The sequence below is a fragment of the Erythrolamprus reginae genome, chromosome 1 (genome assembly GCF_031021105.1).
Source record: "Erythrolamprus reginae isolate rEryReg1 chromosome 1, rEryReg1.hap1, whole genome shotgun sequence".
Lineage (NCBI taxonomy): Eukaryota > Metazoa > Chordata > Lepidosauria > Squamata > Dipsadidae > Erythrolamprus > Erythrolamprus reginae.
This window is the reverse complement of record NC_091950.1, coordinates 356914581-356939456: the sequence shown is the minus strand read 5'-3', so window position 1 is coordinate 356939456 and position 24876 is coordinate 356914581. Positions and strand designations below refer to the sequence as shown.

Below are 24876 nucleotides of genomic sequence, written 5' to 3'. Positions count from 1 at the left end.
AGCTACTTAGTGAATTGGTAAAAGAAGAAACAGCTGCTGTCTGAGCATCTTCACCACTGGGGGAAGATGTCAAAAATCGGATGTCAAAACGGAGTCATTTTGAAAGGGTGTGTGTGTGTATGTGCGTTAGTACACAGATGGCAACATTAGACAATGTGTTTTGATTCTTCCGATGAAGAACCAAAACACATTGTATATTTATCCTGTAAAGCAACACTTCTTACTTTTAATTAAGGGAAAAGGAAAAGGAGATCAGAGAAAGGGGGAACTGGGTTCAGTCCACCAAATTAATTTCTGATTCAGCAGAGTTGACTTCTATTGTAAAATAATACATATTATACCATTAAATCTTTATTTTGTCCTGTTTAACGCATTACGAAGAGGCTTACTGTTAATTAATTTTCAGATTATAGCTAATCTGACAGTTTGATGTAACCTTTAGTTTGTTTTTTTCCCTTCTTGTTCAGGAAAATTGTTATTTTTAAAAATTCGTTTGCTGTATTTTTCATTGTAATCCAAATTCAAACATTCAAATTCAAACTTTCAAGTACAAATTTCCATCAGATGAACTATATCTATCATTGTCAGTTTTAGCTTACTTCCGGCAATAGGCTCAATCTAGTGTGTGTGTGTGTTTGTTTTTATTAGTCCAATTTATATAGTTACCCATGTCATGGTTGCTTTACAGGGTAATTACACAATGTGTTTTCATTCTTCATTGGACTCTGGGCAGCATACAACCATCCAGTAAAATAGTAAAAATATAAAACTTTACCCAAAGTCATTGTATAATAATTATTTAAAAGCATTAAAAATATTAAAGCAAAACTAAAGAAAGAAAGAAAATACAGTGATACCTTGTCTTACGAACTTAATTGGTTCCGGAACAGGTTCATAAAGTGAAAAGTTTGTAAGACAAAACATTGTTTCCCAGATAAATCAGTGTAAAAGCAAATAATGCCTGCAAACCCATTAGGAAAACCCAAACTTTAAGGCTTAAAGAAAAAGCGTCAGGCGGACAAAATGAAGGCTAACGGAGTGGAGACGGACAGCAAGGAGAAGCGAAGAATGGAGGTCCTAGCGAAGGCTACCGCCACCCCAAATCTCTCCTAAAATCGCCCCTTCAAAACCTTCCTACGTTGCCCCAAATTCCCCCAAAAATCACTCCTCCAAAAGCTTCCTAAGTCACCCCAAATCCCTTCCGAAGTCTTCCAAACTCACCTCTCCTTTCAAAATGCCTCGTTTCTCCTTTGGCCTTTCTTCACTCCATTTGCCTTTGTTAAGGACCTCAATTTGGGTGGCTGGAGGGGCGATTTTAGAAGCAATTTGGGGCAAGGTAGGAAGCTTTTGGATGAGATAGGAAAAAGGTTCAGTTATGTCAGTGTACTTGACTAGCCTATTCTCAACTTCAATAAAGCAAATTGAGTTTTCAATTATGTCTCAGATGGCTATATGCTATATACAAGACTATCAGAAATCAACAATGTACCTGATTCAATGTTAAAAATGCTCTGGAATGGGGACTTCAGGGGTTATGGTTCTGTTATGGTTGGCTATGGCAGAGTAGCTCTTACAAAAATAATTCATTCAAATTCTATTCAAGGTTTTATCATATACTGTCTGCAAATGTCACCAGCTACCTGAGCACTTTTACTTGCCTGACAGATATCAGCTGCCTCAGAGGATAAAGAAGCTACAGGAAACATCTATTTGTTTGTATGTATTGTTTTTAGCTTTGTTGTATGCCACTCAGAGTTATTTGCTTGTGAGATGGGTGGCCATATAAATGTGATAAATGAAATATGAAACAAATATGAATAAACAAATATGATTCTACACATTGCTGTAGAAACTGGAACCTGAAATAATAGATATCAAATGTAGCCAGCTAAATTTTCATTTAAATTTAGGGGGAAACTTCCCAATAATAAGATCTGTTTAATAGTGGAAAAGTTAGCCTATGGTGGATGTGGATTCATCATCTACGGGGGTTTATAAGGAGAGGGTAGACCGTTACTTCTAATTAGTGATGGGCGAACCCAACGGTGTTCAGGTTCGGCAAGTTTGGACGAACTTCATGCAAAGTTCGGCTGAGCCCGAACAGTCCATGGCACAAAAGCTCTGCCCCCGGAATCCCATCGTTTTTTATTTTAACAGATTTTTTATTTTATTTTTATGAAAAAGGACGCCGCAGCGGTGCCGCAAGCAAAGGGAGGTCTTTTCACGTAAAAAAAAAAAATTAACGTGAAAAGACCTCCCTTTGCTTGCGGTGCCGCTGCGGCGTCCTTTTTCATAAAAATAAAAATAAAAATTTACATGAAAAGACCTCTCTTTGAAGGAGCTGGGGAATCCCTCCCACAAAGAGATTCCTGGGGCAGAGCTTTGACGTCATGTATACCGGCAGGTTGCTAAGGATGCCAAGGTGATCACTTCCTGGATTCCATGGAATCCAGAAAGTGATCACCTTGGCGTCCTTAGCAACCTGCCGGTATACGTGACATCAAATCTCCGCCCCTGGAATCTCTTCATGGGAGGGATTCCTCAGCTCCTTTTGTGCCTCCCTCCCAGCCGACAGCTCCCTGGTGTTCGCCTTCCTCCGCTGCCACCGGTGCCCGGCTCCTCCTCCTCTTCTCAGCAGAGGACAGCCGGGTGGTAGCTTTCGCGGTGGTCGGCACGAACGCCAAACCAAAGCACAAATTTTTTAAAAAATTGGGTTTGGGTCTGGCATGCTGAACACCACAAAATTCGGTACGGACCTGAATTGTGTGGGTTCGGTTTGCCGAACACTACTTCTAATGGATGGTGTTCTTGTCCGATACAAAGGATCGAATTAGATAATGCTTATGATTCATTCCAAATCTACAGTTCTGTGATTTTATATGTGCAACTAGAAACTTCACTACTACCCCTAATTCTACTATTACTACTGATTGATAGACACATATGCAAAATGAACAGATGAATAGATTAGTACCCAGCAACTTGCAATCAATATTAAATTCACATAAAATGCTTTTGTGGTGTTCATACACTTCTCTTCTCAAAATGCTATCTCACAATCAAGGAAATTACAGCTGACTTTTATGTGATTGCTACATTCACACATTTAATTTCGCCAGCTGACTTAATTTTCCTCCATGAATACATCCCCATAAAGCTGAACTGATTTTCTAGAGAAAAAAAATAAAATAAAGTGCACGCACATAATAATGGATGCAGAGAAATGTTGCTCCCATAGTAATAAATTTCTTATTTATAACAAGAGGTAGCAAAGCTCTGTAGTTTATTGTTTTAAAGCCCTGCCTGTATTGGATTTTACTACCAATCTGAGAGATGTAATATGAGCCTGACATGTGTTGTATCTGCTGACAACATCTGGGAATAGATGCATGCAGTGAAGCATACGTTTATCTGAAAGACATGTTAGTTTGAAGAAGGATATAGTTCTTACATTCTGTTTATGAATGTTTGCACAAAGCTTGTTAAAGCTATGCTCAATACTGGTACGACCTGAGATGACCTCACTCGGGTTCCCTGATATACATACAGGAGGGAAAATTTATCAGCAGGTACTGTCCAAGCAGAATGCTTGTAAGATTAACATTATTATTTTTTAAGTGAAGACATTGAATTAATATGAAACCCAAACCTTGTCTTCCAAGGCTTAGCAATGAGTGATAGCTCCATTGTGTTTTCATTTGTCTCCTTGTTTGGGAACATTATTGCTGTTAGCTTTAAGTGGATGGGATCTCTAAACTGAATATTCAACGATGCCTAATTGCTTCAAAGGATATGAAAATATAGGTAGAGGATAATGAAAACTGAATTTGATGGAGCAAGGGTGTAAGTTTATGTTCAGACCTAATTTATAGGGTGATAAGAAGAGCTCTTACTGTCAGGGTTCCAAATAGCATCCAAAATTAGCATCCAAAATCCAAGGCAAAGTATTCCTCAAAGTTCCAATTTATTAATATTGGCACATCTGGGTGAAACCTGACTCTGAAGTCCTCTGGATTTCACCACCCAGTTGAAAACTTAATAGCAATAGCAATAACATTTACACCAGTGGTTCCCAATGTGGGACCCATGCCCTACAGGGGGCCAATTTGATTTTTAATGGGGGCAATTGTAACCTTGTTTAAATCAAGTTAATGGCTTTTTAGGTTTCCTCCAAGTCAGTAGGAGTTCACTTTTTGAATAATAATAATTATATGTTACAGGGGGAGGGGGAATCAGCATTTTAGGGATGCTAAGGTGGGGCATGGCCAAAAAAAGGTTGGGAATCACTGATTTAGACTTACATACCACTTCACAGTGCTTTTACAGCCCTCTATAAGCTGTTTACAGAATCAGCATATTGCTGATCTACAATCTAGGTCATCATTTTACTCGGAAGGATGGAAGGCTGAGTCAACCTTGAGTCGGTGCTGAGATTTGAACTGTTGAACAGCTAGCAGTTAGCTGAAGTAGCCTGCAGTGCTGCACTCTAACCACTATGCTCTTGCCCCCACGTCCACAAATCCATCGTGTTGTCCAATCTTCTATTGCTATGCTGGCAAAGTCCACCCATCTCTTTCTGTGCAGAGGCAAAGGGTGACCTTGGCTTTCTAGAAGGAATTTGTTATAGCTTCATACTGAGAACCTCGTTCAATCTCAGTTTCCATTTTCCCACAGGAGAAAATGCATAATGAAATCGTATGAAGTGTGGTAGGCCTAAGCTCCCAAATAAAACGGCTTCGGACTGACACTTACTTCTTCTCTTGCATTGTATTGGCAGGGAATAGTCCAGTGGTTTTCCAGGTGTCTCTCTGTCTTTTGAGCAAGAGCTATCCTCTGGAGTTTGCATCTGGCTGCTATTACTTCTTTATTGTAAGATTATATTAACAGAATCTTGCAAGTCTACAAGTGTATTTCTCCTTCCATCCCTTTATGGTTGTAAACTTTTTCTTATTTTATTACCCTGCATTGTTTGTTCCATTTTGTGCACCTCTGAGAGTCAATTTATATTTTTGGGAAGATATAAATGTGATTAATAAATACATTAGATATCTTCAGCTTTATTGTTTTGGCTAAAAATTTCATTTTGGAATACTGTTGAATCTCCACAATTGTACAGTATCCAGCTTGTAAAAGGTTAAACTGCTTATGTTTCATTTCTGAATTATTAGTGAGATGTAATTCCTTATGTGTACAATTGTACAAGTACATGAACATCCTTAAAGGTTTATGAGATATAAGTTTTAAAAGGCATAACCTTTTAAGTTAATAAAAAAGATAACCTAGAGGAAGAAATGGACAAACCATTTAGGAAAGAATAACACTCAGTCTTAGGAAAGTAAAATTGTTTTTTGTTTATGTAGGCTTGAATGTGGAATAAACTAGAACTCTCGTAGTTACATTAAGATCTTTGCTTAAAGTTGTGTTATAGTCTATTGATATTGTGAATTTTCCCATTTGAACAAAATGAGAAGTATTATATTTGGCTGTGTGAACATATCACATTCTTTAATGCAAAATTTAGTTTTGTGTTTTGAACAGATATATAATATTGCTGTTCAAAATGATTAATTTTGAGTAGCAAAATATCTGTTTAATTTCACTGTACATAAATGAGTTATTGCAAAGTGTATTTTTATTTTAATTCTGACAGCTGGTGAAACAAATTGTTGTTTTAGAATGGTAAAGATTTTCCTTTTCCCTTATTGAGGCTGCTCCTGATTCCCCAAATTCCTTATTAATTCACTTCTTTACATAATTAATTCTGCCTGTTAAACTGCAGCATTGAAAAAAATGGTCTGGTTTCTATGAAAAATATATATTGGAAATACATGAGAGAAAATGAATACATTGAGATAAGAACTTTGTAGAAGACAAATAAAAAGGGAAATAGAATATTGGCTTGATCCTTCTCTGATGCATGCTAATATAGAATTTAACATGAGATAGATTATCTTAAATTATATTTGGATTTTTGCACAGCAGTTAAATAAGTCCCCAGGCAGAATTCAACTTGAGTGAAAGAAGACATAATACACGGTGGAAATGTTATAATGAAGATCTTATCCAGTAATCCATAACTGATCTGCTATCCTAGATGGAGAGAAAGGATTACTCGCTTCAATATATAATTGTACCTTTTCTGATATCAGTAGTCAAGGAACAGTTAAGCTGTGTGTTGGTTTGAATGACAATTATGAGTTCAAGCCAATCATAGCAATTTGCTGGGTTATCTGAAAGTCATCAAATACAAACTCCTGTATTTAGTTAGCTCTTCTATTCCACCAAATTATTCTGTGAAGATTAACCTGTAAGTTATTTGAGAGAGACAAATAAATTGAAATCTACATTTAGGAATGTCATATGTGGTTTAGTGGTTAAGGCATTAGACAAGGAACATAAAAACCTAAGTTCAAGAGTGGTTTTGTAAAAACTTATCACATAGAGATGTGATTGCAAGAAAAAAAACCTGGAAAAGGGCGCGTACGCCCCTTTGAAATCAAGAGATGCAAGATATAACCTTAATACATACATTAAATAAATTATTATTTTTTCTTACTTTGTTTCCTTGGAACACAAGTGTGAGAACGCATATATTGGAGTACAGACAGCAATAAGTATTGAATTACCATTATATTTTGCCCTTCAAAAAGGTTGACTAATTCATCAAGCCTGTATACGATTGGTGTGTTAGTTTAAATCTTTGTTTGAATTTTGATCTTTCTTTTGGCATACTAGCTAGAGGTATTTGCTTTTCTAAATAGTTACGCTTTTATTTATTTTTGCTTGTAAAGTTTATATTCAATTTTTGTAGCAAACACTGGTCTTCCCAAAGCAATACAGTGCAAATAGCAACATTAACAAGACAGTTACAATGCATGGTAAAACATTAGTTACAATTCATTCCAAGTTAAGCATTTGAAAACTGAATTGATTAATGGGAATTAAGCCACATTTAACTTTGTTATAAAAATAAATGGAAGTGTAATGTGTTTACCTTTGGCAGGATTGTGGCCACTTTAAAATAAATGTTTTAGTTTTGTTCTGACGGTTGCTTGAAAAAAAATACGGCATCTAATGTCTGTCTACAGGTTTCATAAATTTTATGAACCAAGCATTTTCAGGATTCACTTGATGCAGCTCCTCTTGATTTTCTACTTTACTGATAAATTGTGTTTTACAAGATGTGTTAAAACAAGAATCCACTCTGTTATTTACTAGTGATGGGCGAACCCAACGGTGTTTGGCGAGTTCGGACGAACTTCACGCAAAGTTTGGCTGAACCTGAACCCAAACTCCGAATGCTCCATGGCATCAAAGCTCTGCCCCTGGAATCTCATCGTTTTTTTTTTAATGGATTTTTAATTTTTATTTATTTTTATTTTTACAAAAAAGGATGCCGCAGCGGCACTGCAAGCAAAGGTAGTTGCTTTCATGTAAATTTTTATTTTTATTTTTACATGAAAGGACCTCCCTTTGCTTGCGGCGCCGCTGCAGCATCCTTTTTCGTAAAAATAAAAATAAAGAAAAATTAAAAATCCGTAAAAATAAAAAACGATGGGATTCCATCCTCCCTCCATTATTCTAGTGCTTCCCCCAGAATCCAGGAAGCGATCACCTTGGCGTGCTTAGCAACCTGCCAGTATATGTGATGTCAAAGCTCTGCCCCCGGAATCCCTTCGTGGGATTCCCTAGCTCCTTTTGTGCCTCTCTCCCAGCCTCCTGACCGGCTGACAGCTCCCCCAGTGTTCGCCTTCCTTCGCTGCCACTGGTGCCCAGCTCCTCCTCCTCTTCTCAGCAGATGACAGCCGGGCAGTGGCACTTTTAAAAAATTCAGGTTCGGGTTCGGCATGCCAAACACCGCAAAATTTGGTACGGACCTGAATTGTGTGAGTTCGGTTTGCCCAACACTATTATTTACACAATATTACCAAAGGCTAGCAGATTGGTTGTATGTAATCCTTCTGTTTATAAATGAAGGAAATGACCATTCTCATCCTGAGGGAGGATCAAACATGTCATAAGTCATGAGTCCCTGTACACCCAAAAGAGATCTAAGTCCAGCCCACCTTGAATACCTCTCTTATCTCCCGCTCATTTCTCTTAATGGCCAGTTGGTCAGATTAATGTCAAATGCTGAGCAAATCAGGCAGTCAGATGAGTATAAAGGTTTATTGCAAGGTTAAATTCTCTGCAAGAATCTGACCAACTGGCTGTTAAGAGAAATGAGTGGGAGATAAGAGAATCATTCAAGGTGGGCTGTTCTTAGGTCTCTTGCAGGTGTGCAAGAACTTGGGATTATGACATGTTTGACCCCTTCCTTGGGCTCAGCCTGGTCATTTCCTACAATAAGTATCCCAATACAATGAAATGGCCTAAAAATGAATAGTTTTTAACAATATTATTAAAGCACCCAAAGGTGTTTTTTCAAGAGGCAACTGTACCTCTTTGTTCTTCTTTGAAGACATTTAGCTTCTCATCTAAGAAGCTTCTTCAGTTCTGACTGGATGTTGGGGAAGGGAAAATTTATGCTGCTTGCAGACAGCTGGTCTTTTGCATTCTGATGACACAGATAGACCTCCAGGTGGCTTCAACAACTCTCTAAAAGAATTCAAATGACCAGCTGTCTGCAAGGAGTATAAATCTTTCCATTCCCCAACATCCAGTGAGAACTGAAGAGGTTTCTTGCATGAGAAACTAAATGTCTTCAAAGAAAAGCAACAAAATCCAGTTGCCTCTTGAAAAAAGCATCTTTTGGACAACTATGACTTGGATGGCTGAGAATCTCCAAAGACAATGTGATGCGATGAATCCAGACAGTGGGTCAATTTAGAATCATTAGTTCAAGTTAATATCAAATTTTGATTATTCTCATCTGTGACTACAGTAGAGGTTGTTAGGAAGATATAAGAATGAAGATGATGTAGTGACAGTTCATATTTATTCCCACTGTCAAATGTGTGCAATCTATGAGTCAAAAAATGATCCCTTCTATAACAAACTTGCCCTAGGACATGAAAACAACTAATAGCTTTTCTGCCTTTTGCAAAATTACTGGTAATAAAGTTGAGATATAAAATCTGGACAAATATGAAGTTAGCAAGCCACTTCCCAATTGAAAACTCAGGCATGCCTACTGTTAACTGTAACTACATATAAATAAGAAATATTGCTTTCTAGACCTGATGGGCATTTTATTTATTTTTTATTAGTGAGGTGTGAATTACTATGATGCAATGAATACATGTGGAATAGGATGACTTTCCTTTGGAATAAAATAATAGCATTTTGTTTCTTCCTCAGTCTAGCATCCAAATGCAGTAAGTTACTTTTCCTTTTAGGAGGAACAATTGGTAGCCACTCATTGTTAATCATACAGGATAAAGTAAAGTCGGACATGAGACTATAAATGGAACTAGGCTATGCTCCCCCCACTCAGGACTGTATGACTGTAACTTGTTGCTTGTATCCTAAGATTTTAATTCATATCGATTGTTTCTCCATTGCTTATTTGACCCCTATGACAATCATTAAGTGTTGTACCACAGGACTCTTGACAAATGTATATTTTTATTTTATGTACACTGAGAGCATATGCACCAAGACAAATTCTGTGTGTATCCAATCACACTTGGCCAATAAAATTCTATTTTATTCTATTCTATTCCATTCCATTCCATTCCATTCTTCTCTTTGAAAACTTCTGTAATGCATAAACAGACTCAATGTAACATAGAAGATAAACCACTAGGCATGGATTGGGGAGTTTCTGTTTCAAGACCCTACTTAACCATGGAATTCATGGGGTGACTTTGAATCAGTCACTTATTTTCAGGCAGCTCTGCAGCATATAACTGTCGAGAGAAATAAACTTAGCAGTGACCTCCAGATTAGCATCTGGAGAATGATGGGGGTGATAAAATATGGATAATAATATGTATTGCTGAATGATTACTAATACATGTGGGCTGATGTTTGGGAGATTGAGTTCCTTCTCCTTTGCAACATATTTCTGGGGTAATCAAGGAGATAAAGCATTTTTCCAATATTCCACCTGTCTGCTGATTTGTCTCTGCATAATTTTAAGCTCCCAGCCCCATATCATTCTGAGTTATCTAGAGGGAACATATTTCTTTTTAAATACAAAGGCTCACATAACACTGGAAACCTAGCAAGCAAATTCAGGATCTGTCACAAAGAATACAAATGCCTGCAAACCAATGCTCAAAGTAGAGGGAACAAACCGGGTAGACTTGAAGTCCTAGTATACGAGTGCAGGTACTATATTGTCGCTTGATAGTGATAGTCAACAATATGGTTGACAATTTATGTCAAATAAATATATGTATGCAGTGAAAGAAAATTTTAATTGATGATAAACAAATAACTATCTAGGTGCATATATTGAACACCACTGAAACTGAATGCTTTAGAACGTTGTTTAAGTTTATAAGTTGATTTGTCTATCCATTTTTTTCATTTTTCTTTCTTTTTTTTCTTCGTAAGTTCTGTTTGTTTAAATTGTTTTTATATGTAGAAACTTAATAAAGATTATATATATATATCACATTTTTGCTGAATTTTTAAAATTAAGGGAGACCAGGATAGCGCTATTTCAGCCTTGTTCTAGCCTCATCAGCTAGCCATACCCTTACTGGGATTTGATCCTGGGGCTTCTGCCTTGTAAGACAGAGAATTAACATCTAGGCCACCAGATCTGATCCCTTCAGCTTTGTACCAGGGAGGGGTTATATGTTTTTTTGTGTCGGATCACCCTGGTATATTGAAGGAACGTCACAGCTATATATATATAGTTGCTATTACTGAAACTTTCTGGGATGGAATCCATGATTGGAATACATTTCTGTACAGAGAAAGATGATAGCAAGGATGAAAACCTTCTTGAAAGGCGTTGGGTGAATATTAGGGGCAAATGATATGTGTATAATAGACCAGGAGTGTCATACCGAAGGCCCGGGGGCCAGATTTGTGCCCACGGGATGCTTAGATTAGGCCTTCAGCACTGCCCTGGAAACAGTGAAGGACCAACCCACTGTGCCTCTGCCAGCAAAAACAGAGCTCAGGAGGGCCAAGGGCAACAGAGGGTTGCAGTAGGCCATCACAGCCAAAAAATAGAGCTTGGAGCCCCTTTTTGCTGGTAGAGTGCTTGAGCTGCCACAGGTGACCCTAATATGAGGGACATCAAGCTGGCCGTGCCCACCTTGGTCATGCACACCCACCCACCCTGGTCAAACACAATGCTGATATGGCTTTCAATGAAGTCGAGTTTGTCACCCATGCAATAGACTACACAAGCAAGCACAAGAAATAGATGAACCTTTTGCAAATTAGTTACCTGAAGTGTACAGGAAACATACCCGTATAGTAATGGGGGACTTAGGCATGGGGGAATTGAAAATTTTCCTTCCCCCTAGGCTTATAGAATTTATACATGCTTGTATGTATGATTGGTTCTTTAAATTGGGTTTTTTTAGATTATTTTAATATTAGATTTGTTTACATTGTCTTTCTTATTGTTGTTAGCCACCCCGAATCTTCGGAGAGGGGCGGCATACAAATCTAATAAATAAATAAATAAATAAATAAACTACTTTGAACTCAACTAGGGAACAAAGACTACAGTGAGTGAGAGATCGAACAGGTTCATGATAAACCTAGCTAATAATTTTATTTTCCAAAAGAATGGAGGAAGGCAGTAGAGGGTTAACTATATTGAACTTAATTCTAACTAATAACGATAACATGGTTGAGGAAGTGAAAGTTATGGGAACTTTGGGAGAGAGTGACCATGTTATAGTAGAACTCACCATAATGTAGGCACAGGTAACTGAACAAAGTCAATCTTTTGACTTCTACAAAATCAGAGAGGGAGAGTAGAAAAGTCCATAGATAGAAATCCTAGAGTAGGGATTCCCAACTATTTGGGAATGGGCCACATGAGTGGCAGGCTAATGTACATACATGCACACAGCTCAGCTTGCACAAGCTGCAAGCCATCACACTTGTACTTGAGTCAGTTGAGTTGCACACGCATATGCATGTGTGCCAGCCTGTTGCTTGTGCAAATTGAGCTGCACCAGTTTCCCTCCCTGCCCAGCGAGGCTGCCAATTTGTTTAGCATAATGAAGAGAGACCTGATAGCAATCTTCTAGTACTTGAGGGGATGTCACAAGGAAGAAGGGGTCTGCCTGTTATCCATAGCATCTGAGGGTATGACAGGAAACAATAGGTTCATCAGAGGGTGTTCTGTCGGGCTCTCTGGTAGACTCCTCCCGAAAATTCACAGGTACAAATTTCAGACACACACACGGTTGAAAATTCAAAACAATGTTATTTATAATGAAAATTCACTTAAACTAAGCCCTCTTTTTGTATAGCAAAGAGCACTCGTCTCCAAACAAACTGTACAAGTCCCTTATCAGTTCTGTGATACTTAGCTTGCAGCTGTGAGGCAATTCACAGTCCTTCTTCTTTCACAAAGTGAAACACACTTTGCCCTGGTTTAGTTTCAAAGCGGGGAAAAATCAGCACACAAAAGGTCAAACGCAGCAAAGCAGTCACGAAACACAACGATCAGATAATCCTCCTCAATGGCCAAACCCACAGGCTGCTATTTATAGCAGCCTCACTAATTACCACAGCCCCACCCAAACACAGGTGGCCTCATTTTCTTTGATAATAATCTCTCAGTTGCTGTTGTCTATGCATCGCTCTCCGCATGCGTGGCTGTATTATTAACTCTTGTTCTGAATCCAAGGAGGAGCTAGATAATTGATCTCCTTCTGAGCTGTCTGCCACACTCTCCTCCTCCCTGTCACTCATGTCTTCTTGGTCAGAGGAGCCTTCATCGTCAGATTCCACTGGGAGCAAAACAGGCCTGCAGCATGTGGATGTCTCCCCCACATCCACAGTCCTTGGGGCAAGAGCTGGGCCAGAGCTAACCACAACAGAGGGAGATCCAACCTGGAAATAAAGGGCCAACCATTTGTACGGGATGGTGTAAATACTCCTGTCTTGACTAGTGGGTTTTTTTTTTGGTAAACTAATTTTTACAGCAATTCTGTGAGGTCAGTTAGCGGAGAAATATCCACAGAAAGTTAGCTAGGGAGAGCTTCATGATTAAATGGAGATTGATCCTGAAGTTTTTAAGATCATATCTGCTTCTATTTTTGTTTAATAATGTTGGGTTACTGGGAGTCATTGCATAGGGATTCAGTCACTTCAACTCTTGGTGACTCAATGGATGGTTTCTATGAGTTCTAATTATTTCAGTGAGGCTTCTAAAGAAGAGGCTGTTAAGTGGATCACAGATTGATAATCAGCGTGGCTTTGGTAGGATGTAATAAAAATTCATCTGAAAAATAATTAAATACAATCTGCAAGCATGGAGATAAGGGTAATCACACATATGTTTCAATATCTAACTCTGCACTTGTGTTGTTTGCAAAGGAAAGTTTATTTTAAAAAGCTGCAGTGTGATCTGGCCATTACTAAATAATATTTTACACTATTTAAATCAGCTCCACGAATGCAGATGAATCATTGGGACATGCATCATTTATTTATTGGCGCCATCACTTTCTCACTCCCTTCCTTTATTACATAAAATGTGCTATGTATAAAGTCAATTATGAAATAAAAGTGCTTGATATCATCAGAAGGCAAAAGGTTCTTTCATATGGCACTAATAATAAATGAAAGATCAATTATTAGTAAGGTGACTTTCTGAAGTGTCAAAATAATTCTACAGGTTTTGAATCTGTCCATAGCAGAAACAATATTGTGTTTCTATAACGATATGATTGTAGTTGGGACGTAATGCATGTGCTTCATTAAAACACTGGGGAAAACATTGTTTTCACTTGATTCTAAGCAAAAGACCCATTTGTTCAGTGGATAAATATGGCATGGTATAATAAGAACAAAGTGAGCATTGTGCCTATGGCTTAGACTATAGGTGTAAACTCAATTTAATCGAGGGCCATATCAGGGCTGTGGTTGATTATTATTATTATTTATTAGATTTGTATGATCTTAGGGGCAGGACGGGCAGGCGTGGGCAACTATGTGTGTGCGGCCAACTGCCTTTGCATGGCTAACTTGACATGTTAGCTCCCCAAACTGTTGTCATGTTTCCTCTTCATACTGGGTAGACCCGGCCGAAGCTAGGCTGCCCTGATCTTTCCTCTTTGCATTGGGTAGACCAGCACAGCCCTACAGGCTGGATCTGACTACATCGTAGGTCGGTTCTGGTCCATGGACATTGAGTTTGAAACCCCTGGCTGAGACACTTAGGAAAAAGTGCAGCTAAGAGATGTTCTTTAGCATGCTTTATTAGAAGTTTTTTTTCTGTACTTTCCTATCTAAATTCTGAATCTCAGTAGTAGTATTTTATAGATAATATGTAAAAATCAGGCAAACTCAAGAATCAACAACAGAGAGAAGAGACATGGCCAATGCCATGGCAACACAATGGATTCTTTGTTGCTGCTGAAGAAATGTTGAATCCCAAGTGATTTGGGGTCTTTATTGACCTAAACTGTTCTGAAGGAACAGTGGACAAACAGACATGAGCCGATACAAACAGGGAAAAGGTAAGTTTTCCTGTAGAGTTGACTGGAGCCTCAGAAATTGGCAGCTGAAGAAACCAGCCATTGAAAGCTGCTACAAAGTCAGGGTGGCAGAAAGAAGCAGGAAGAAGAAAATGTGGATTGCCGAAGTGTGAAGATTGCTTTTATCTAAGTACTGTGCAGGAGTAAACAAGGTGAAGAGAATAATAAAAAAAGAGAAATAAGAGTAAGAAGAAAACATTTTATATCTGGACTTAAAGTATTTTGAGAAGTTCTGACAGAAAGCTGATCTATGTCTATGAGGAATTTGAAGATGCCCTCTGCTGGTGGAAAGAGAACATTATAATAATTTGGTGGAAGACAAATGAGGAAAAAGAAAAAAAAAAGGAAAAATGATGTGTAGCTGTGGATTGACGTTGCTTGCAGAAAAATATTTTGGAAACTCTGAAAATCTTCAGAGAATGATTGTTTTGAACTATAGAATTTGAATTTGACTTTAACATTAGTGGAAGATAACAAAGCTTCAACTTGGAAAGAAACAGAATAAAACTGGACATTTGGATACTAGCAAATGAAAATTTAATAGAATAGAATAGAATTTTATTGGCCAAGTGTGATTGGACACACAAAGAATTTGTCTTGGTGCAATATTAATAAAAATCTTAGGATACAAGAAACAAGTTACAGTTATAAGTCATAGTCAAGTTACAAGTTACAGTCATACAGTCCTAAGTGGGAGGACAAGGATGATAGGAATGATGAGAAAAAACTAGTAGAAATAGAAGTGCAGATTTAGAAAATGTCTGACAGTGTTGAGGGAATTATTTGTTTAGTAGAGTGATGGCGTTCGGGAAAAAACTGTTCTTGTGTCTAGTTGTCTTGTTGTGCAGTGCTCTGTAGTGGTGTTTTGAGGGTAGGAGTTGAAACAGTTTGTGTCCAGGATGTGAGGGGTCAGTAAATATTTTCACCACCCTCTTTTTGACTTGTGCAGTATACAGGTCCTCAATAGAAGGCGGGTTGGCAGCAATTGTTTTTTCTGCAGTTCTGATTATCCTCTGAAGTCTGTGATGGTCTTGTTGGATTGCAGAACCAAACCAGACAGTTTAAAGAGACAATATGGACATTAAGTTTGAATCAAAAAGGTTATAATAGTGAAACCTTAAAGACAGTAAGAATTGATGGAGATATCAAAAACTATATGCAAAATTTTAAAACTGATAAAATGTGATGAGAAACTGGAAGTGATGTTGGATGTAGAAAATGTAGTGTTGGAGAACCAAGAAAAAAACATAGAAGTACAAAAAAATAGAAAGTAAAACACAGAGAAATGATTTCATGGAAATTTACAGTGGTATAGAAAAAAATAGACATATTGCAAAAAGAAAAATCAATAAGAATTAAAGGGTATAATAGTGGGAAGACCTTAAGAGGTTGGAGGAGACTTAATCAAATAATATATTTAAAGGGTAACAAAATAATTAAAAAGGAAAGGAAATATAAAAAGAGAAAGAACAGAAAGAAAGAAAGAAAGAAAGAAAGAAAGAGAAACCAACAGAAAGGGGAAGAAAAAGGAAGCTATGAGTGCAGAAGTTGGTGATAAATCAATGGCTTGCCATACTATCTGCCTGATGTTTATGGGAACTTGGGAGAGGTGATTTTCATGAGGGAGCAGATGCAGCCACAAAGCATTATTCTGAGAAGATCAAGGCCATCCTATGTTCACCACCTGGGTGGAAGCAGAATGGGAGTTGCCACGCTAGCACAACCTGAGTGGGCAACATGACAAGTTTGTGAGTGGTGGGGCAAGGCATGTAAACTTTCAACTGGGTGAGAAGCTCAGATTTGGGTTTCCCAGTATAGGTGTCAGGATGGTTCCGGCAATAAATTGGAACTTTGAGGAATATGTTGTCTTGGACTCTGATTTAGGTTGAATGACTACCTGGAACTTTGACAGAGAGATAGAATTTTGGAGAGACCAAAAGAAAAAGGTTGAAGAGACATTCTAGTTGGCTGAATTGTATTAATGTGATTAGTTGTGTTTGATCATTTTAAATGGATTTCAAATAATATTGGCATATAAAGTCATAATGTCAATACAGACGTATAAGGTCTCTACCAGTGATTAAAATAGTAAGAGATGAGAATTGAAGAACTTATAGTGATATTGTTTGTATAAAAATAAAATAAGGAAAGATAAAAAAATAAGGAAAAGAAAAATTATGGTTGAAATTAAAAGAAGAGACTGGGGCAACATCTTGTTCATAATAAAGTTATAAAGAAGAGGAGAAAGAAGAGGAACATTGGAAAAAAGAAGTAATATAAAATTAAATAAAATTGAAAGAATTGAGGATGATTAATATTGTCAATGTAATTTATAATATTACATCTGTTTGTTTTAAGTAATATATCAAGAAATAAATTGTAGATGGTAAATAACTGAAAGTAACAGTAGGAAGAACAGAGTAGTGGAGGGGATTGGAGGGACGTAGAAGAGAGGAGAAAGACTGAAAAAAGAAGAGAGGATGAAGGAAGAAGGAGGTAGAGAGGGGAAAGAAAGGGAAGAGATGGAAATGGTGAAGGACAGAAAGGAGGAGAGGATAAGAGGAGGGAGGTAGGAAGGGAGAGGAGAAGAGGAAAGAAGGAAGGATGATTTTGATTGAAAAACTGGGGTAAATATGATAAATATGAGAAAGTAAACAGAAAAATAATTCTTTTTTTATTGATTTGATGGGTGTATGATTAATATTAAAATGGGAAATGTTAAAAAAGTTAAAATATTATTAAATGAATATAATTAAATTTGAAAGTATAATATTGAATCCCAAAACCAATCAACAACAACAACAAAAAAGAGAAAAATCAAATACATACTAGAAGGATCAAGTTTCTAGACAGGATGTTTAGGATGGATTGGATCCAGAGTTTAAAGACAGTGAAAAATGTATTTAAGTTCACCGCCTAATACTGTAGAAATTGAAGTAATACTTTGTACTTCTTCATACAGGTCTGAAATAAAGCACCATTAATGTTTATTCTCTGGTTTTGTACTTTAGTGCTTCTCTCTCTCTGCAAAGTGGTTGTTAGTCACATGAAAGTGGATTTTTATCACTTGAAATTAATTTGTCTCTTGTACTTTATAGCATGCAAACATTTTGATTCTTTTAACGGTGGTTTTGGGGACTTGTATCATGGCTTTGATTTTTTAGAATTGAAAAGATCAGTTGCTAATTGCATCTGTTTTTTTTATATATGTGGCGCTGTTTTTGCTGAGAAGCCTTCTATTAAAAAAGGGGGACTGTTTGAAGTGTTTTAGCTTGATTCTACTATCAATGGTTTGCTATCAATTTGTAACAGAAATATCCATGGATTCATCACTTTCATTAAAAGCAGAGTCACATGCATATATTCCAAACTTCTCCCCTTTCAAACATGTGTACAGTTTTATAATACATATATGAAAGTAAAGGTGCTTGTACCATAAAAGGACCATGCTGTTTCCCCCTGCCCCCAGTGGATATCTCTGGTTTGTGAATTATTTTATACACATTACATTTCACTTTGTATACAATACATTTCTTCTAGTTTTTGTCTTGTATAGTCTGAATGTAACACTGGAAAAGACAAACAGTATTATGAGAATACATACAAAAATGTATATAGTTTAGTGTGACATGTTTCCTAATCTTCACAAAATCTGGAGATGCAAAAAATTGAAAGGTAATTATATTCAGGTCTGCCGTTAGGTTAGGAAGTAGAAATTAGGCTGTGTCATATAAAAAGTGACAAAACGAGATTTCTTTCCCAATCCTGTTGGTGTCTGTGTACAAAATGTCCCCTGAATTGATTTAACAGATTTACGTGCATTCGATCTTCAGCTGATTAAATCTGAGTTATGTTGACCTCAGACATCAGTGTAATGAATTCTGCTTTGCAGCCACAAGCATTTGCCAGAATGCAAAACAGTGACTGGCCTTCACAATGCAACATGAATCTGTGTGCACTTTCTTTAATTTGAAGAAACAAAAATAGGTATTTTTAAATGCATAATATTATTTTTGAAATGGATGTTCTGTATGAACAAAATCATAACTGTCTTAATTTGTATATTGTCATATTAGTTTAAAAATACAGGGCATCCTGTCTTTGTTCAAAACAGTCCAAGGAAGCTAAGTTAAAAAGAAAAGCATAACCATTCAGTTCCAACTTTTTTAAAAAATAATTTTTATTACAATACAAAGATTAAAAAAGAGCAGATATACAGTATTTTACATATTATATCATTTCAGAGTATAATTAATATTTGTATGCTCTGTATAAAGTATCTTAGAATTTAAGCACAACAAACATACAGTTCCAACTTTTTACTTTCCTTATGGAATCTATGTTTATGCATAAACAGGATTCCGACATTGATTGGGATGATCTTTGGGATCAATTTGAAGAAAGAAAATATCTGAGTGTTCGGAGATGGAAAGGCGGAGAGGACCCATATCGATTGTATGCCTTTAACCAAAGGGAGAGTGAACGGATGCCCAGTGACCGTGCCATCCATGATACTAGGCATCACAGGTTTGGTATCCCATTTTCTTAGTTGCATATTGTGCCTTGATTGGTCAAGTTAAGTCCCTGGGGCAGAAACCAGAAAGCTGCGAGTTCTAGTCCTGCCTTGGGCATTGAAAGCTAGCTGGGCGACCTTGGGCCAATCATTCTGTCATCTCATCTCGACTCAACTCACAGGGATATGGATGGGCAAATAGGAGGAGTAATAGTACTAGGTAGCTTCTCTGCTATGAGTTATTTATAAAATAACTCAGGATAAAAAAAATATTCTAAAAGAGTGATTAGAGAATAGAGGAATTTGATGAAGCCATTCAAGCTAGCTTGGTGACCTTGGGCCAATTACTCTGTCATCTCAACTCAACTCACAGGACTATTGGTGGGAAAATAAGAGAAGGAGGAGGAGTATTAGGTATGTTCTCTGCTTTGACATTTATAAAAACAATAAAGGGTTAAAAATATATCATCTTGAGACTTTAAGATAAGTTAAAAAATAAGATAAGATAAAAATATTTTAAAAGAATGATTAGAAAATAGAGGAGTGTGATCAAATATTTCAGAGTGTTATGATTTTTAGTAGAACATAAAATGAGACTTGTAAAAATTGATTGAGAAGATATAGTTGTTAAAAGACCAGGCTAGAAACTGGGAGACCATGACTTCTGGTACTGTCTTAGGCATAAAGTCAGCTGATGAATTTGGGCCAATCATTCTCTCCCAGCCATAGGAAAAGGGCAATCACAAGCCACTTCTGAGAATGTTGCCTAGAGCAGTGTTTCCCAACCTTGGCAACTTGAAGATATTTGGACTTCAACTCCCAGAATTCCCCAGCCAGCAAACGCTGGCTGGGGAATTCTGGGAGTTGAAGTCCAGATATCTTCAAGTTGCCAAGGTTGGGAAACACTGGCCTAGAGAACTGCAGGATCAGTCCAGGCAGTTAAAGGCACTTCACTATTCAGCATTGGAAAAACAGCATAGTGTATGGCTCCATCTATTTCACTGAATATATCAATTTACAGTTGTGCTGTAATCTGCCCAGAATAGTTGGATATATTATAGATATATAACAGTCACATATCTTGCCTAAGCTCAATAATTTCTAAGTGTTTTTGTTCTTTGGAATTAATATTATTGGTATTCAGTAATTTTTATTAAGAATCTATGAGAATTTCATAATTTGGGAACACTATTTGCCTCAATTCCTCCATACCTTCCCTGAAAACAATTTCAGGGATGGCTCTCTGCTCTACATCTTCTGAATGTAACAAAATTTTATTAGAATAAGTTGCAACAAATCATCCTTGTTTTACTTCTTTCACTTGAAATGACATATATGACTTTTCCAACAACAACAACAAAAAAAATATTCAAATAATGGAAATTGGTAGGATCTCAGCATGTCATCCTCATATGTATTTCCATATCTATGTTGATTTTTTCCCCCCATGGTTGATCTATACCATGGGTGTCAACTGGTGGTGTCACATTGCTGTCACAAGATGCTACATTTTCCCCTTTGCAGAGCTGGGGTGGGCATGGCCTGCACATGATGCATCTGGCCTATGGGATGCCAGTTTAACACCCATGATCTATACTGTGTATTTTCTACTTTGCATATTTCCAAGTGATTTAAATATCTTTCACCTCTGAATCTGCTGTGTCAATTGTTTCCACAATACTTTTCTTTAAAAGGATCTAATAGCCTTTCTGCTTTGCCTGATCTCCAGAGGCTTGTGAATTGCTCTACATGGTTATGTTTTGACATTAGGAGAATGAACAAAAGATGTGATGTGATTATTTCTTGTTCAGCAAAACTTTCTCAACTTTGGAAATGAAATAACAGTAAACTATTAGGAGGAGACAGATCGACAACATCAATATGTTTTTCGTCAGTGAGTTGCAGGTGACAGTTGTCTCCAAGTGCAGGAAAAATACAGTAGCTTTGGAAAGTAAAACAAAAAATGCCTATTTGGATACTTGTTTCCACAATATTGCCTTCTAAGACACAGGTGTTTTAAAAAAACCCAAATATTTTTCAGTTGCTGGGAAAAATCAGCCATTGAGTATATACATTGATTATTTTTATTAGAGAATATTCAACTATTTTTTTACTTTATGATATTTGTATAGATCCTTGGAATACTATTAAGCAGATGTATAAGGTCTTATATAAATTCTGTTTGTCCTTTGGATAGCTGAGTTACATCAAGATATATCCAACAAGATGGTCACAGTGGAGAAATTCAACAGCTAGCCAGAGTTAGGAGTACATGCTAGACAACTGCTCAGTTAGAACTCCATCAATACAGTAGAAATTACTAAATTCTACCATATTTATTTTAAACTGCTATTGCATTAAAACTCAGAAACCTTTAATATCGCTAGTCTGCTGTAGTCATTATCTTGAATGGTTTTGCCTAATCTGGCACTTAACTATAGTAGCTCTCTGTATTCCTTCTGGGTGTCAATGAATATGTGAAGTACAGTGCCTTTGAACAGAGCACATCACTGCTGTTTACCTCTCAAATTTTGTTAAAAATGAATCATGTCTGCACATTTATGGTCTTTTCTATTGTTTATCCTTGAAAAGATCTTTCATCTCTGGAACCATGGCTTGTTTTCCCCCCTGCAAAAAAATAATTGCCCATTTTTTATTCTAATGGAATAGTAGAACATCAAGATTGTGTAAAGTAATTCTTATGCAGATGTGCAAGCCATTGATATATACCTTTGAGCAGTTCTCAAGGAAGAAACACTTCATGCTTCTCTTGTCGGAGCACTGATGAAGACAAGCTATGATAAAGGTTCAAGATGTGTTAAATTGACTGTGAGCTGGGCAATTTAATTTAATACCTTTCAAGTGTGCTGTCATGTTCTGTAAATTCCATCACTATTTTATAAACATTCATAATTTAATCATGATTAAGCACTTTGAATCCATAATACCTTATATTGCATAAATTTCCAGTATTACCAGGATGCATCCTAGATCCTCGTAACACATCTTTTTCGCAGAAAAGTTTTTATTTTTATTTTTCTCCACAAATTCCATTTTTATATCAATACACATATGCCTTAAAATATATCAATGACATACATATACATTTTCAATTTTTCATAAACCAATATCTTATTTTGCACCTATTTTCAACTCCTATTCTCTCCCCTCTCTCAACTTTCATCTCCTCTTCCTACTTTCTTTCTCTTTCTCTCCCCCTTCTCCTTCCCTCCAATCACCATCTCTCTGCTAACTCTCTCTATATTCTATTTCCTGAACACCCGGTTCTTATCTAGAAAAGTAGAGGCGTTCTTAGGTAGAGGTACCGCTGTACTGTTGCATATTATTCCCAACCATCAAATTGTTTCTCTAATAGTACAGGAAGAGAAGCCTTGGTTTTCATCTCTATTCTGTTACTGCTTTGTGCACAGAAGAGTTAAACCTGGATTTTTTTCAGATGATATATTATTTTGACCTACATACTTAGTGCTTGGAATTTGACAACTGGACAGCATAAATGGATTTTCTGTGTTCTTACCAAGGTCAAAAGACTGGGATTTCAGCATTGAACAGATTAAAATGTGGTTCCTTTCACTCAATGGATTGAAGACCTGATTGTACTTGCTGCCTTTGAATGGATTTCCTATGGACAGTGTGAAATATGGGACTTGTTTACACAAAATACAATGTGACACATATATAAATTTCTTAGAAACATATAGCAATAGCAATGAGATTTAATGCTTTACATCGAGGTCCCCAACCTGTGAACCACAACCCAGGACCGGGCCATTGCCTGTTTTCAATTGGGCTGCCTAAGCGGATTGCCAGCTTGAGCGCATGCGTGCACAACAGGAGTGGTGGGCAGTGGTGCTCACAGACCCACTTGCCCCTCTTTTATAGATATACTCTAGATTGTTGCTATTAACAATCTGCCCTTTTATATATTGCTTATGTCCCTGCTTTTCTATTGTTTCCAATCCCATTCTGCCAACTAAATAACAAACAAACATCAAACTGTGTTTTTGCTAGCTGAATTGAGTGGTTTTTGTGCATGCTGTGATCTAGTGGTGGGGATTGATTGGGAGTCCACTTGGTACAAATTAAACTGGAAATTGCACACAGTGATTTTCCAACAATTTTAGGGAAAAAATATTAGTTGGGCAAACTGACTTGTAACAACCACTAATAAGTATTTTTAACAAAGAAAAAATGAAAATTCTTTTGCATGCTTTCCACAATAACTTGTTAGGGAAACCCACCATTAAACATCTCTATAAAAGGTCCAGAAGGTGAAATTCTCCTTGTTTTCAAATATCTATGGGGCCTTCAGCCAATTATGAATCATGAGTCATCTTGCCAAACACTGCAATGCCAGTCTGATACCGGTCAATGTGGCTGAACAAATTGTCTGATAATAAATCACAGTTCCTATCTGAAGTTCTTATTTTCTTCTCTGCCCTTGTTCCTTCCATTTTGTCCTTCCATTGTTACTACTCTACTCCTGCTTTTGACTTTCAGGATACCTTTCCACATAACTTACCTGATTATCAGGAAATACTGCAATATTCAGAGTGTTGTTCTGACAATTCCAATAAATCTGAACCCAACCACTGTGTCAAAGGAAGAGGAAATAGAATATATAGGAAGACTGAACAACATCTGCGTTCTGCATTTTTTTAAAAAAAAAAACTTTTGTGCAGCTCGTACCAACCATCTACACTTCATATGTATAGAAGTGAAGTGTTTAAAGAGGAAAGGTTTTGGAACAAAAATTAGAATGCAATGACTGCTGAGTTAAATAGGGCAGATGGCAAGTATCCCATTTGTTATTTCTCCCTAAGAACAACTACTTCTCTATTTAGTTATTAACTGACACCCATCACGGCTGTCAGCTTCCTTCCAGAGAAAAGAGCATCTGGCTACTGTCTGAAAGCAAATGAGTGTCTCAGCAGTGCAGGCAGTTAAGCACTGATGCAATATTATCTCATATGGATTGGCTCCCACCATGATGATCACATTAAGTTTCCAGGGGGAAAAAGAAAGGAAGTTTTACAGGGAAATAAAACAGTTTTGAACAGTATCAAAATAAAGGAGTCCATCTGAAGGTCAAGCACAATAGGCTCTTCTGAGATTGGGTCAGCAAGTTTGGATGGGGCGCCCACCTCAAAGTTAATATTGCTCAGGGGCATTGGTCACAGCAAGACCTTCTCAATGACATCAATCGGCTGGAGTTGTGAGCAGCTCACCTGGTGCTCTGCCACTTTCAACAGGATATCTCAGACCATCATGTCCTTCTACTGACAGACAATGTCACAGCAAAGGTGCATGTGAACTGGAGTATTGATGCATGAAGCACAGAACATATGCACCTGGGCAGAGACTTACCTGAGCTCCTCGCAGGTGGACCATGTTTTGGAGGTAGCCAACACCCAGGCGGATTGGTTGAGCAGGGCAGTACTCAACTAGTCTGAATGGCAGCTCCACCCAGCTCTCTTCAGCCAGATGATGGAGAGATTTGGTCCTCCATTTCTGGACTTGTTTGCTATCCCTCAGAATGCGCAACTCCCACAGTTTTTTCCAGGTTCTGCAATCCAACAGCAGAGCGGACCAATGCCCTATGGTTTCCTTGGCCAGTGGAACTCTTGTATACCTTCCCTCTGACCCCATTGATTCCACAGGCCATCAGGAAGATTACAGAGGAAGGAGCAGAGGTGATTCTGGTGGCTCCTC

At 37.3% G+C, this 24876-nt stretch overlaps 1 protein-coding gene across 1 annotated transcript in view; it reads left to right on the top strand.

The window, feature by feature from the left end:
• The window catches only part of GALNT14 (polypeptide N-acetylgalactosaminyltransferase 14), a 414445-nt gene that overhangs the window by 153064 nt on the left and 236505 nt on the right, over nucleotides 1-24876 (top strand). The window contains exon 2 of the mRNA XM_070734310.1: nucleotides 18988-19157. Within this exon, the coding sequence (XP_070590411.1) occupies nucleotides 18988-19157 (170 nt within the window). The remainder of the gene's footprint in view (nucleotides 1-18987; nucleotides 19158-24876) is intronic.